This window comes from Mizuhopecten yessoensis, unplaced genomic scaffold (genome assembly GCF_002113885.1).
Source record: "Mizuhopecten yessoensis strain PY_sf001 unplaced genomic scaffold, ASM211388v2 scaffold10651, whole genome shotgun sequence".
Classification (NCBI taxonomy): domain Eukaryota; kingdom Metazoa; phylum Mollusca; class Bivalvia; order Pectinida; family Pectinidae; genus Mizuhopecten; species Mizuhopecten yessoensis.
The window spans coordinates 792,558-806,695 of NW_018408653.1; the positions used below are offsets into that span (position 1 = coordinate 792,558).

Consider the following 14,138-nt stretch of genomic DNA (forward strand, 5'->3'; position numbering starts at 1 on the left):
TTACACTGTGAGTGCATGAGTTGACGCGATGATTGTATGAGTTGACTCGGAGAGTGTATGAGTTGACGAGGTGAATGTATGAATTGACACGGTGAGTGTATGAGTTGACGCGGAGGGTGTATGAGTAGACGAGGTGAATGTATGAGTTGACGCGGTGAATGTATGAGTTGACGAGGTGAATGTATGGGTTGACACGATAAGTGTATGAGTTGACGCGGTGAATGTTTGAGTTGACGAGGTGAGTGTATGAGTTGACGCGGTGAATGAATGCGTTGACGAGGTGAATGTATGAGTTGACGCGGTGAATGTATGAGTTGACGCGGTGAATGTATGAGTTGACGCGGTGAATGTATGAGTTGACGCGGTAAATGTATGAGTTGACGTGGTGAATGTATGAGTTGACGAGGTGAATGTATAAGTTGACGCGATGAGTGTATGAATTGACGTGGTGAGTGCATGAATCGACGCGGTGAATGTATGAATAGACGCGGAGAATGTATGAGTTGACGTGGTGAGTACGCGGTGAGTGTATGAGTTGACGCGACGGGTGCATGATTTGCCGCCGTGAGTGTATGAGTTGAGGTGCTAATGTTTGAGGTGAGGAGGTGATTGTATGAGTTGACACGATGAGAATATGAGTTGGTGTTGTGAATTTATGTTATTAGGCGTGGAATGTATGAGTTTATGGTGTGTGTGTGTGTGTGTGTGTGAATTGAGGCAGTTAGTGTATGAGTTGAGGCGCCGAAAGTATGAGTTATGTCACTGATTTTATTAATTGAGTCCGTGTGTTATTGAGTTGAGGCGATGAGTGTATGAATTGAGGCTGAGAGTGTATGAGCTGACGAGGTGAATGTATGAGTTGACGCGGTGGGTGTATGAGTTGACGCGATGAGTGCTTGAGTTGACGCGGTGAAGGTATGAATAGACGCGGAGGGTGTATGAGTTGACGAGGTTAATGTATGAGTTGACGCGGGGATTGTTTGAGTTGACGAAGTGAGTGTATGAGTTGACGCGGGGAATGTATGAGTTGACGCGGGGAATGTATGAGTTGACGAGGTGAATGTATCGGTTGACACGATAAGTGTATGAGTTGACGTGGTGAATGTATGAGATGACGAGGCGAATGAATGAGTTGACACGGGGAATGTATGAGTTGAGTATGAGTTGACGCGGAGGGTGTATGAGTTGACGAGGTTAATGTATTTGACGCGGAGGGTGTATGAGTAGACGAGGGGAATGTATGAGTTGACGCGGGGAATGTATGAGTTGACGAGGTGAATGCATGAGTTGACGCGGTGAATGTATGAATAGACGCGGAGGGTGTATGATTTGCCGAGGTTAATGTATGAGTTGACGCGGGGATTGTTTGAGTTGACGAGGTGAGTGTATGAGTTGACGCAGTGAGTGTATGAGTTTACGCGGTGAGTGCGTGAGTTGACGCGGTGAATGTATGAATAGACGCGGAGGCTGTATGAGTTGACGAGGTTAATGTATTTGACGCGGAGGGTGTATGAGTAGACGAGGGGAATGTATGAGTTGACGCGGTGAATGTTTGAGTTGACGAGGTGAGTGTATGAGTTGGCAAGGTGAGTGTATGAGTTGACGCGGTGAATGTATGATTTGCCGCGTTGAGTGTATGAGTTGATGCGGTGAGTGTATGAGTTGACGCGGGGAGTGTATGAGTTGACGCGGTGAGTGTATCTGAGGGGGTTAATGTATGAGTTGACGAGGTGAATGTATCGGTTGACACGATAAGTGTATGAGTTGACGTGGTGAATGTATGAGATGACGAGGCGAATGAATGAGTTGACACGGGGAATGTATGAGTTGAGTATGAGTTGACGCGGAGGGTGTATGAGTAGACGAGGGGAATGTATGAGTTGACGCGGTGAGTGTTTGAGTTGACGCGGTGAATGTATGAGTCGACGCGGTGAATGTATGAGTTGACGCGATGTGTGTTTGAGTTGACGCGGTGAATGAATGAGTTGACGAGGTGAATGTATGAATTGACACGATAAGTGTATGAGTTCACGCGGTGAATGTATGAGTTGACGTGATGAGTGTATGAGTAGACCCGGAGGGTGTATGAGTTGACGAGGTTAATGTATGAGTTGACGCGGGGATTGTTTGAGTTGACGAAGTGAGTGTATGAGTTGACGCGGTGAATGTATGAGTTGACGAGGTGAATGCATGAGTTGAGACGGTGAATGTATGAGTTGACGTGATGAGTGTATGAGTAGACCCGGAGGGTGTATGAGTTGATGAGGTGAATGTATGAGTTGACGCGGTGAGTGTATGAGTTGACGCGGTGAATGTATGATTTGACGCGTTGAGTGTATGAGTTGACGCGGTGAGTGTATAAGTTGACGCGGTGAACGTATGAGTTGACGCGATGTGTGTTTGAGTTGACGCGGTGAATGAATGAATCGAGGTGGTGAATATATGAGTCGAGGTGGTTAGTGTATGTGATAATGCTTGGAACGTATGAGGTGAGGTGTTGTGGTGAATGTATGAGTTGACGTGGTGAGTACGCGGTGAGTGTATGAGTTGACGCGGCGGGTGCATGATTTGACGCCGTGAGTGTATGAGTTGAGGTGCTAATGTTTGAGGTGAGGAGGTGATTGTATGAGTTGACACGATGAGAATATGAGTTGGGGTTGTGAATTTATGTTATTAGGCGTGGAATGTATGAGTTTATGTTGTGTGTGTGTGTGTGTGAATTGAGGCAGTTAGTTTAGGAGTTGAGGCGCTGAAAGTATGAGTTATGTCACTGATTTTATTAATTGAGTCCGTGTGTTATTGAGTTGGGGCGCTGAGTGTATGTATTTAGGCTATAAATGAGTTGAGACGGTGAGTGTATGAGTTGAAGCGGTGAGTGTATGAGTTGAGGCGGAGGGTGTATGAGTTGAGGAAGTTAATGTATGAGTTGACGCGATGAGTACATGAGTCGACGCGGTTAATGTATGAGTAGACGCGGAGGGTGTATGAGTTGACGAGGTGAATGTATGAGTTGACGCGGTGAGTGTTTGAGTTGACGCGGTGAATGTATGAGTTGACGCGGTGAGTGTATGAGTTGACGCGGTGATTGTATGAGTTGACACGATGAGAATATGAGTTGGGGTTGTGAATTAATGTTATTAGGCGTGGAATGTATAAGTTTATGTGGTGTGTGTGTGTGTGTGTGTGTGTGTGTGTGTGAATTGAGGCAGTTAGTGTATGAGTTGAGGCGCTGAAAGTATGAGTTATGTTACTGATTTTATCAATTGAGTCCTTGTGTTATTGAGTTGAGGCGATGAGTGTATGAATTGAGGCTATAAATGAGTTGAGACGGTGAGTGTATGAGTTGAGGCGGTGAGTGTATGAGTTGAGGCGGTGAGTGTATGTATTGAGGCTGTGAATGTATGAGTTGACGCGGTGAATGTATGAGTTGACGCGGTGAGTGTATGAGTTTAGCCACTGAGTGTATGAGTTGAGGTGGTGAGTGTATGTATTGAGGAAGTGAATGTATGAGTTGACGCGGTAAATGTATGAGTGGAGGCGGTGAGTGTATGTATTGAGGCGGTGAATCTATGAGTGGAGGCGGTGAGTGTATGTATTGAGGCGGTGAATATATGAGTCGACGCGATGAATGTATGAGTGGAGGCGGTGAGTGTATGAGTTGAGGCGCTGAATGCATGAGTTCAGGAAGATATTGTGTGTCGATAATGCATGTGTTATGGACGTGGATGTGTTCAGGAGATGAGTGTTTGTGCTGACAGCCATCAGACATGATATCTCAAGCGCTTTCATTGCTTTCATTCTGATATATACGTTAATATTCTAGTATGGCCATCACCTCTCCCATCTATGTGTTTTAATAGCCGGTTTATCATTAGAATGTAGATAATTGATTAATTGAACATTAATATTGCCGATCCTTCGGAAACCTGACCACCGATGACCGGAGGGGCTTAAGCGTTTATGATCAACTGCTAGTGTCATGACAAAGTGGTGACAATTGATTTTCCGCCACAGCGAAGGGGCGCGCTACAGTATTTAGTGGCGCTACTATTTCACCTGTTCTGTAAAATCCCGGGGGCACCTTTTACAGATGCTGTGTCTGAGAAGTCATTTTATACAGTACCACTCAGTACAGTTCTGCTGAACGACAGTCGCTGGCACTGGTGATGGGTAGAATTTCCATACTGAAAAAAACAGCACTAATGTTTATTTCCTTCGTTTAAAGCTGTTCATTTGTGTTGTGTTATCGACTGCAATTGATTCGGCAATTTCACCCTGTCATCTCGTATTCTGAACCTGTTTAAATGCTTCAGCACACGAGACTGAAGTGACAATTGGGTTGCTTTGCGAAGCATCCATTAGCCTGAAATGGCTCTTCTCATTTCCAATGTGATAATAGAACGTCTGTGGAAGTGTTTTCTGGATTTTGCGATTTCGTTCAGGATAAATTTCACTACCAAGTAATTATTGAGGTGTGTGCTTTGTGATTTTCATCGTTAACGCTAAATGGATTAATGATGGCAATATGTGATTAATTATATCGGATTAAAAATGTCTGAAAGTTTTTTACATGCTATGGAGCTAAAACATTTTCCTAAACGTATCCACCTATTGATTTGTATGCGTTTGTTTCGTAAACCAACGACTTCACTTTTTATGTGGTACACACTTGAAATGCAATGGCAGAAAATGGCCATCTTGGTGTAAAAGAATTCCGTATTGACGAAGGCCCAATGTCAACTTTACCAAGGTCAAAATCAAAACAAAAACGTCGTAGAGCTCTATGGCGGGCTTACACCGTCGACGTCACGTGTCACGTGGCTCAGCTTCCCGTCCTTTCCGAGGGCTCGGTATGTTCATTTGTCACGTGGTTAGCAACCGTTGATATGCACATTTTATTGATATGTTTTTATTATCACCAGTGTATAAATGTTATGGAACTGTATGCATTTTCTGTAAAGTTAACTATACATTCTGTTATATATCAATTTCATTCCATATAAATTCACCAAGTTTACATTTGCATCCCCATCGTCGACGTTACACAAACACCATCTGAGGTTTGATATCATTCATGATGGACTTGTTGCCGCTACGAAAAAATATACTGAACGATCAGGCGCTCGATAAACAACAGAAAAGTATACTAGACTTTAACAAAATGATCATGACTCTAAGTTGTATCTTTTTTTATTTCTTTTTCAGAACTCTCGTCGACGCTCCTCGCTCAGTCTGACTAGCGTGTCGGATGAGAGTGATGTGGAACCGTCACCACCCGTGGCCAGACGAGGGAGGCGCGCTGCCATTGTTGACACCAAGGTAAGACTTTCACGTCGTGTCAATCATACATATATTGTCTGTATGTATATGTAATTAAACTATACTAGATCTGTTTAACACCACTATAAAATGACATTTTAAGAATGTCGATTATGTAATTTATGTATAATACTGTACATTTTTTTAGTAAAGTGTCTCATAAGTCTTTCATCGATGGACTCTCGATTGTATCCACGTGTATATGTTCTCACGACAAACCCCGAAAATACAGTGTGATAAATTATTATTATCTTATCTATTTATCTGTAAGGAATGGAGATGGTATTTCACTATATCAATGTTGTGAGAGTGGCTAAAACTGCACACCAATTGTATACCAAAATTTTAGCAAAGGCCGTTAATGTTTAGAATGAAAGAAATTTGTACGAATATTGGCAAAGTCCACTTCTAGATTTGTAATTCTTAATGTCGTCATTTTGAAGTGAAACATCAAACACTGTGTTCTCAATATAGCAATTAGACTTTCGAAAACAAGTCCTGGTCCGTAGTCCTAAAAACATTCCTATATTCAAGCATGGATTCTGTGCTCAAACCAGCTTTATTGTAACTCACTTAAGTCATATCAAACGATCAAAAAGTCAATGATGAACACTGAAAACAGTGTTCGGCTTTTTTGCCAAATCCTTGACTGAATCATTTTTAACCGGAAGAAGAAAATAGGCTTGAGCACAAAATCCATGCTTGAGCACGGGCCCTGATAATTCATCTAGAGTCATGGTGCACACTGTGGCTTTGCAGATCACGTGTGCAAATACTAGCTAGTCATGGTTCTTGTTAAAAGTAATATCTGCAATACGAGAATGATATGTGTGAATAATATAAACAACTTATGCAGTCATTTTGATATTTAGTTTCACTTTTGAAATGTTAGCATGCTGGAAAATATTTCAGGAAATTGCATTAAACTCACATTAAATGTGCGACACTAGAGCGACAGTGACCGTCTAACAATCATTTAATTGCTTCCTTCAGTTAATAATTCTTTGCACGTTCCTGTGTGTTATGCACTGGGTTGTTTGAAGATGGAACTGTTTATCACAGACCACAATCGTATGCCTTATAAAAAAAGTTTGTAACACAAGTCAGACAGAAAAACATATAAACCAAATGTTGACGACGCAGAGGTCGGATTAGTGTCTGTTCAATGTGTCTGGCATTTGGTGTTCGTTTAGTGTATTCTGTACAAGCTCTGGAAATTGTCTCACGATTCTCCTAAAAAATGAACAAATGAACAAGCATAATCTAACACTAAATGAACGCAATATTTTTTTTTGATATGCATGTCAATCAACCGAAATCGCTCGGTTAAAATGTCGCAATAAACTTCTTCAAAGGGACAAAAACATATTTTATCAAATGAATATGTATCAGTACTGTTAAATTTACTAATATCTAGCATGAAAGAAAACTGCTGTCTCGATTCATGATAATTTGTCTATGGATTATATTCCATGGTTTCTAGTCTTATTAGTATATCAAACTCAATGCTTCTTTATTTCAGAACTTTGGCGATGTCTCCCCGACAACGCTCTCACCGGAAGTATCCCCTAGCAATTCCTGTGACGAAGGCGATAATGCAAGGTAGTTAAGCATAATGTTGAAATCATGCAGTAGTTCGTGTGTGTGTGTGTGTTTGTTTGGGAGGTTTCCGCTATTTCAAGTACTACCTTTGGGTTTGGCAAGTATATTGATGTCTGAGATACTTTCTGGTGTGATACATGTGTAAAAAACCATATATATTTTATGATTGGATAATATTTTATTTTGATTGGTCTTAATTTGTCGATGAACAAATTTTATAAGTGTTTTATCGATATATCAATCTTCTATATATACAGTCATATACTGGCAAAATTATCGGACGAAAAGTTCAGCTCACAACCTTGTCACATAGCATCACTGATGAGTATTTGATATTAGTAATAGAAGCAGACGAGCTTTTAAATTAGGAAATAACTAATACAATAATACAACCCCCGGAGAACTAGAATTTGGTTATTCTTCAAACTTGCTAAAAGGGTTTAACATAACCGCTATCTGATTATCGGGTGGTATCTATGGTAGCAGCCTAATATGGTATAACATTGACTTTCTGCCTATTGGGAAGGTATTGTTGTAGGAAATCAATTTGGAGTAAGTTTCAACATGCAATGTCAGTTGTAATAACGGAAGTGGTATCATTCGGTAAAATTTGATTTCAGACTGTCACTTTCAATAAATCGTCGTTAATAAGGAAATTATAGAATTATAATATACTGCAAGGGTTGTCAAACGTTGAATGGGTTAAGGCACCAATGCGCTAATCTAAGCTAATGGACGCATATGTCAGTTTCATTGGTGTGGACAACTGCTTCAGTAAAGTTTTAGACCGACAGGTTTGATCTGCTGAAGACAAAGTAGGACTGCTGAAGACAATGTAGGACTGCTGAAGACAAAGTAGGACTGCTGATGAGATCGCGAACATTAGACTGACGTGTATCAGGAAATGATATGAAGTAAATCCCTAATCATAAATAATAAGGCTGCCATATCGAATCAATAAATTCTTCTCTGTGGTCATGTGGTGTGCGTTACCATGGCCCTGAACTGCAGTCGACCTCTGGTCGCTGAGGACCGAGTGTAATATAACCCCTGCCTGTTATGACCTTGTGCAGTTTGCATAGTTCCGTGGTCATAAAATGACATTGGCGAAGATGTCATAAACTGCAATAAAGCTATATCGAAGATCAGGGTACATGTTGCTCAAACCATAGTCAAAGTGAGAAATTCCTTTTATTCAAAGGCTTAAACTCAGATCCTATGTTCAAGCTCAAACAAACATTCAGATTGTTTCAATTGTTTTCTGTCTTTAGCCGAGCTATTTAGCTGATACATTTCTCATGTTACTAGAAAACATTATAAACCCTTTCCAAGATCTCCTTGAGTGACAAGAACGTTGATTGAGCATATGACTTATGCTCAAACACGAGAATGATTTAATGAGTATGAGGGTCAGGATTACGTTCAGGATAGCGGAGTCTACTTTGGACTACACAGATTTTTCATCTTGATCGATAGCCTACGTGCAATGTTGAATACGTATATGTTCTAAGAGAAAACGTTTTAGTCCTGTTTATCAAGGGAAAATTGCGACACACGATTATCTAAATGTGAAAAACAATTCGAATCAATTTCGAAACGTTATTTATTTAGTTTAACCTCATAGGTTTTCTTGCTTTCTAGGGCAACAATTCGATAGCATCAAGCAAGAATAACATGTTAAACTGAAGAAAAAAAATACTTGTCATTGTTCCTGCACCACCATAGTGAAAGGTTTCCAATACGTTAAAATGAGCAATACCAACCTGAATGTACTATCTATATAGAATGTACTATCTATATAGAATGTACTATCTATATAGAATGTGCTATCTATATAGAACGTACTTTCTATATAGAATGTACTATCTGTATAGAATGTACTATCTATATAGAATGTACTATCTATATAGAATGTTCTATCTATATAGAATGTTCTATCTATATAGAATGTTCTATCTATATAGAATGTTCTATCTATATAGAATGTTCTATCTATATAGAATGTTCTATCTATATAGAATGTACTATCTATATAGAACGTACTTTCTATATAGAATGTACTATCTGTATAGAATGTACTATCTATATAGAATGTGCTATCTATATAGAATGTACTATCTATATAGAACGTACTTTCTATATACAATGTACTATCTATATAGAATGTTCTATCTATATAGAATGATGGCATGAATCATGTCAGTTTAACAAAGTAAACGGTATATGTGAGGATTGAAACTAATTTCACGAAAGGCTCAATTAAGTGAATAAAACTTCAGCCGCTCGCTTCATCAATCACATATAAAACAGAAACTCGTTTTAATTGTAAGATTCTGCTTGTCTCGATGACAAATTTTCTGTCGCGTCTCATCAACATTACTCAATGCTAGCTTTCTCTGCGCCATCTTGTTAATGACCTCAAAACGGGTAATTGATTTGGAAAGGCATGATTTTGTCAAATATTTTCCCAAAAAAAACACCGATTGATAGGTCTGAGAAAAAGGTTTGATTTTGCACATCAATAGTAGTCGACAGAAACGTTTAAGTCACAACTTATAATAAAAGCTTCTTACAACAACGATGCTTGGGGGCGAGGGGGGAGGGGGAAATCGACGTTTTCGATAGAATTAAGGGTAATAGAAAAGCAAACGTTTCTGAGAAAGTATCAACCGAAAAGAAAACTTTAAATCTCTTATTAATACAATTTGAGATTTGCAGAAACTTGAAACCACATCTGCAACCGTGTAAAATCCTGATTGTCCTAAAAAGTCATAAACATTGATCGAGAAAGCTCCTATGTTGCAAAGAGAAACTTAAATACGGACTTGTGTTTTTTGTATCTGGTTTGATAAAAGTTTTTAAAGACTAAGGGTACAGAAATTAAATTAAAAGGTTGAAAACACTGAGTAAGTCACCTTAAACATATGCACTATACTAAGTGTTAAATACATTGATATCTCCTTTACCGTTTAACACCATCGTCATGTACTGTCTGAAACAAATTGATGAGCATGACTATATTGTTTGTAGTACGCATTTTGAGAATTATAGATCGATTATTTCAATGAGATCGTGACAGTTTGGTTATATATAGTGACCCACAACAATGACTGGTCGGTACTAGATTGGATGACGTAATACAAGGGTAGATAAGGTTGTCAACAAAGCGAGTGATCATCCAATTATTAAGGAGCCGATCGTCGGCGTGATAGCTCAAAACAATCCGGACTCGTTCGTTGGTTGCTAGCTTTATAAGTAAATACATATTCAAAACCACTATTTGCTCTATTTTTTTCAAAAGATTTTCTGAACGTATCTTGTTTGGATAAAATGGTGTTTTCCGTATTAAAAAACCGTCATTAAAATTATTAAATTGCAAACGTAAAGCTGACTATTCGTTGACTACTTAGGCCTGACTGGACAATTTTATTAACTCGTGTGAAGTCCTTTGGCTATCAAACTAATATAACACTTGGAATTCCGTCCAGATTGACATGCACGGCCACGGGCTCAGATATTAGTACGAGTGCTGAGTAAATAATGCAGTTGGTGAATTTTGCCTGCGACTCTTGTTGTCATTATAGTTCAATTCTGATACGACAGTTCGATGTGGACTTTATAATCAAACTTTGATTAGAATGACAGGTGATACACTTCCTGGGGTGCGACCATGGACGGAGAGTTATGTTTTTACGTGTTTGCTATTGGGTAAGCCCATGACATCAGATGACGTTTGTTTTATTGTCGAATCACGGAAAAGGTATTTGTGTCTCAGTTCGTGATTGGCGATACTTGATTGCTTGACCTCGTTTTGCTAACATACCAGGCCTGTTATAACGAGTTTTAGAAAACCTGCGTGTGGTATAAATGTATTGGCTTGATATTGTAATCCTTTTGTATGTATTAATTTTGAAGTTTAATATTGTTTTCATGGAAATACTGATGCTCACGGTTAGGGCCTTTTATAAATTTGTCATTATCCTTACTGACATGATAATAATTGGATAAGAAATATCGTTTTGCTTGTTCAAAGTACTTAAACATGTATAAGTAGGATTAACATAGAAAGAGTCTCGCAGGCGTATACGTTACTGAAGATACTATGGATTTAAATCTTGATTGCGTCATTTGATTAACCGGCGTCTAAAAATTACAAGAAGGTACATTTGTATAATTGAAATGCTACTTATTTCTGTAATAGCGCTTGTTAAGCGGTGATACGTAATGTGCTGACGATAGATTCAGCCGAAAGCATTGTTACGGACTTGTCCTGACGTGATGAAGCTTAAGGCAAGGGCAATAATCTCGATTCCTACTTGCGGGCACATAGGCCGATCGCATTGCTCGGATTTGGAAAATAGACCCAGTAATTGGCTGTTTCTTTCAAAAGAAAAAAGCTATGGAAATGATTAATACCGTGAGGTTTGCATGCAAGTTTCTGTTAAATCAATATTGTTTGTGGGTTTACTTTTAGAAACATCAAGAAAGTAGTCTAGTGTTGATGGTTGGTGAGAGTCTTTAGCGATCGTTCGTTTATTCAGACTTCATGGGTGTGTGAGGTAGATTATAAAACCTCTCCACTAAGAGAAAGAAGCACACGTTAAATCGGCACTACTCTTGTGTAGTTCGGTTAAGGATAAAGCAAAATAATTTGAAACATCTGCCAAAGTTCAGAAAAGGTATTTGAGGCTCGGCATACTTCGAAGATGGATGTAGAGTTTTGTCTTCTTTTGTGAGTCCTCTGGATCAAGTGTGCGACTTTTTATCATGTTAGGTAGAAACACGTCTTTTGGACCTTGGCAGTTTTATATCAACTGGTTTGCTCTTGTTCTCGTTATACTAACTGTGGAACCTGTTGGCACCAATGTTATTATAGTACCTGTCTGGACTTTTTCAAATGAACTTGTTTGTATGCTACATGACTTTTACCTATATGCACCTTTCTGTTGCAGTAATATTGCGGAAAGATTGCGACGGCGGAGAAGTTCTGTTGACCTCACAATGAACGTGTACCCCGGGGATCTTCTAGTGCACGATCACCATAAGAAACTTATGAAGCGAAACACTATCGCCGACCTGTATTCACAGAAAAACGGTTCCTCTTCAAGCATATCAGATGGTAAGTTCGCTAACACCATTGCTCGAGTAGACATGCATTTGTTTTGTTCGCGCGGTAGCTTTCTGTGATCATTTGTTTAGGATAACTGCTAACATGCAGGTCAGTGCGACTACATCTAGGAGACTGCGACCGTCTGCGTAAGATAAATCACCATGACAACATAAAAGTTTTTCCAGATTACATTGATATACAATACCGTACTTGTCGCTTACCTTAAGTATGCGGGTTATATATTTCCTCGTAAATTGGTGTTAGACCTGCATCACGGTTTCCAGTATCACACGGCCAAGCAAACATAATGTTAGGCATGCACGTGAAGTGAAACGTCATGTCATTTCCTAGCGAGTAAGTACAAAACGGTAAAATGACAAAATTTTAGTTATCTGCAGTATTTATCCAAACGACACCAAGACCAATTATACTAATTACGCTCTAATACAGTTTGACCTTTCAGCGCTACTAGTTCTGCACAAAATTCTTCTGTTTACTCACTTAAAACAAGAGTTATCGAATTGAATTACTAAACAATGTTCATTCAACAATATTCACTGCAGGATTTGAAAGCAAGCGCAGACACATCAGCCTTCTGAAACATATACGTATGTGATAAGTATTTGTATATGTATCATTTAAGGCTTTAGAACATTAGATTTCCAATTTAATCTTAATTATTCGCTTGCCCAGCTTGAACTTATTGGTCAGAAATGAAATGAAATATTTATCTGTAATTAACAACATTCTTTTTTAACTTTCAGAACACAAAAAAGGAAGGCAATCGTTTTCTCTTCGTAAATTAGTAAGTATTTTGATACGTTATTGTATTACTGTACCTGTCGATTTATATTACAGCTGTATCGCTGTCAGCTTCCAAGTCAACCATGTAATTCCCTCGTTTCGATCGGATTGTGATTTTGATTTGCAGAACTATTGGTATATTAATTTGTTAAGTGTCTAAGGTATTCAAGTATTATTATTTAGACATATTAACAAATTTTAATTGTATTAGCCATTTGCCTTTTCCGTGCCCACTAATGTACTTTGGCCTGCAAGCTGTCTCTGAAATTATCCGTCAATTCACAAATACTGGCCTCCGATCCGTCACCCTATTTACAAAGATTATAATGTGTGGAAAGGCAACATAACATTTATTCCTTGTCAAATAATCAAAATTATAGCATAGGATGTATCTTACATACTATATACAATGTAAGATATCTTAAATGGAAAACATAATATTGTTTATATTATATAAGATACATATTACTATATAGTAAGTAAGATATATTATTATTATTATTATACTGAATTTAAATCAGAATTACTTCTTTTTCAAGATTAATCGATTTAGTGATCTACTAGACGATATTTAATTTCTTGATCAGTCCATCAGTGGCACTGACTGAACCATACAAGACCTTACATAACCAGTCCAAAACGTTTGTGTTTTTATTGAAGAATTAAACATTGGGATAGCAGCCCAATAAAAATATTGACATTCAGCCTCATTTAAGATTGATACGAAAACATTTTAATTGTCAAATAGGGATACCCTACTCGATGTTATCAAGCAGTTTATTGAAAAATATTAACTGTTATAGAAATAGTTTATCAGAAAATAATCTTGGTTATGTATTAAAAACGTATTTCATGTGTTAATAAACCGCTATGATTTGTACAGAATGATTAAAGTGAGAGGAGTTACTTTTATGCAATGAAATATCGTTCTATATAAGCTATATACAGTATGCATTTTTATTATAAAAAGTATTTATATAACGTATAAAAAATGCATCAGATATGCCTGCTATAATGAGAAAGTTTCGAGTAAGAATTAACTTCAATGGTGTGGTTCATTTTAAGAAGGTAATATTTCAACTTTTTATTCTACTTATTACAGATGAAAACCAGAAGTAAAGAATCTATTCCACGTTTAGAAGATGTTCTTAGTCAAATGAAACCATCTGAATTCCGTGACAACCACTTGTCTGCCTACAAGGTACAACCCATAAAACAGATAATGAAGTGCCAAGTGAGCTTATGCCATGGCGCGGCGTCCGGCGTCCGTCCGTCCGTCGTCCGTCCGTCCGTCCGTCCGTCC

At 38.5% G+C, this 14,138-nt stretch overlaps 1 protein-coding gene across 1 annotated transcript in view; it reads left to right on the top strand.

Moving 5' to 3' along the window:
- The window catches only part of LOC110461715, an 83,155-nt gene that overhangs the window by 53,298 nt on the left and 15,719 nt on the right, over positions 1 to 14,138 (top strand). Inside the window, exons 5-9 of the mRNA XM_021515336.1 lie at positions 5,206 to 5,319; positions 6,842 to 6,921; positions 11,874 to 12,040; positions 12,796 to 12,836; positions 13,938 to 14,036. Of these exons, the coding sequence (XP_021371011.1) occupies positions 5,206 to 5,319; positions 6,842 to 6,921; positions 11,874 to 12,040; positions 12,796 to 12,836; positions 13,938 to 14,036 (501 nt within the window). The remainder of the gene's footprint in view (positions 1 to 5,205; positions 5,320 to 6,841; positions 6,922 to 11,873; positions 12,041 to 12,795; positions 12,837 to 13,937; positions 14,037 to 14,138) is intronic.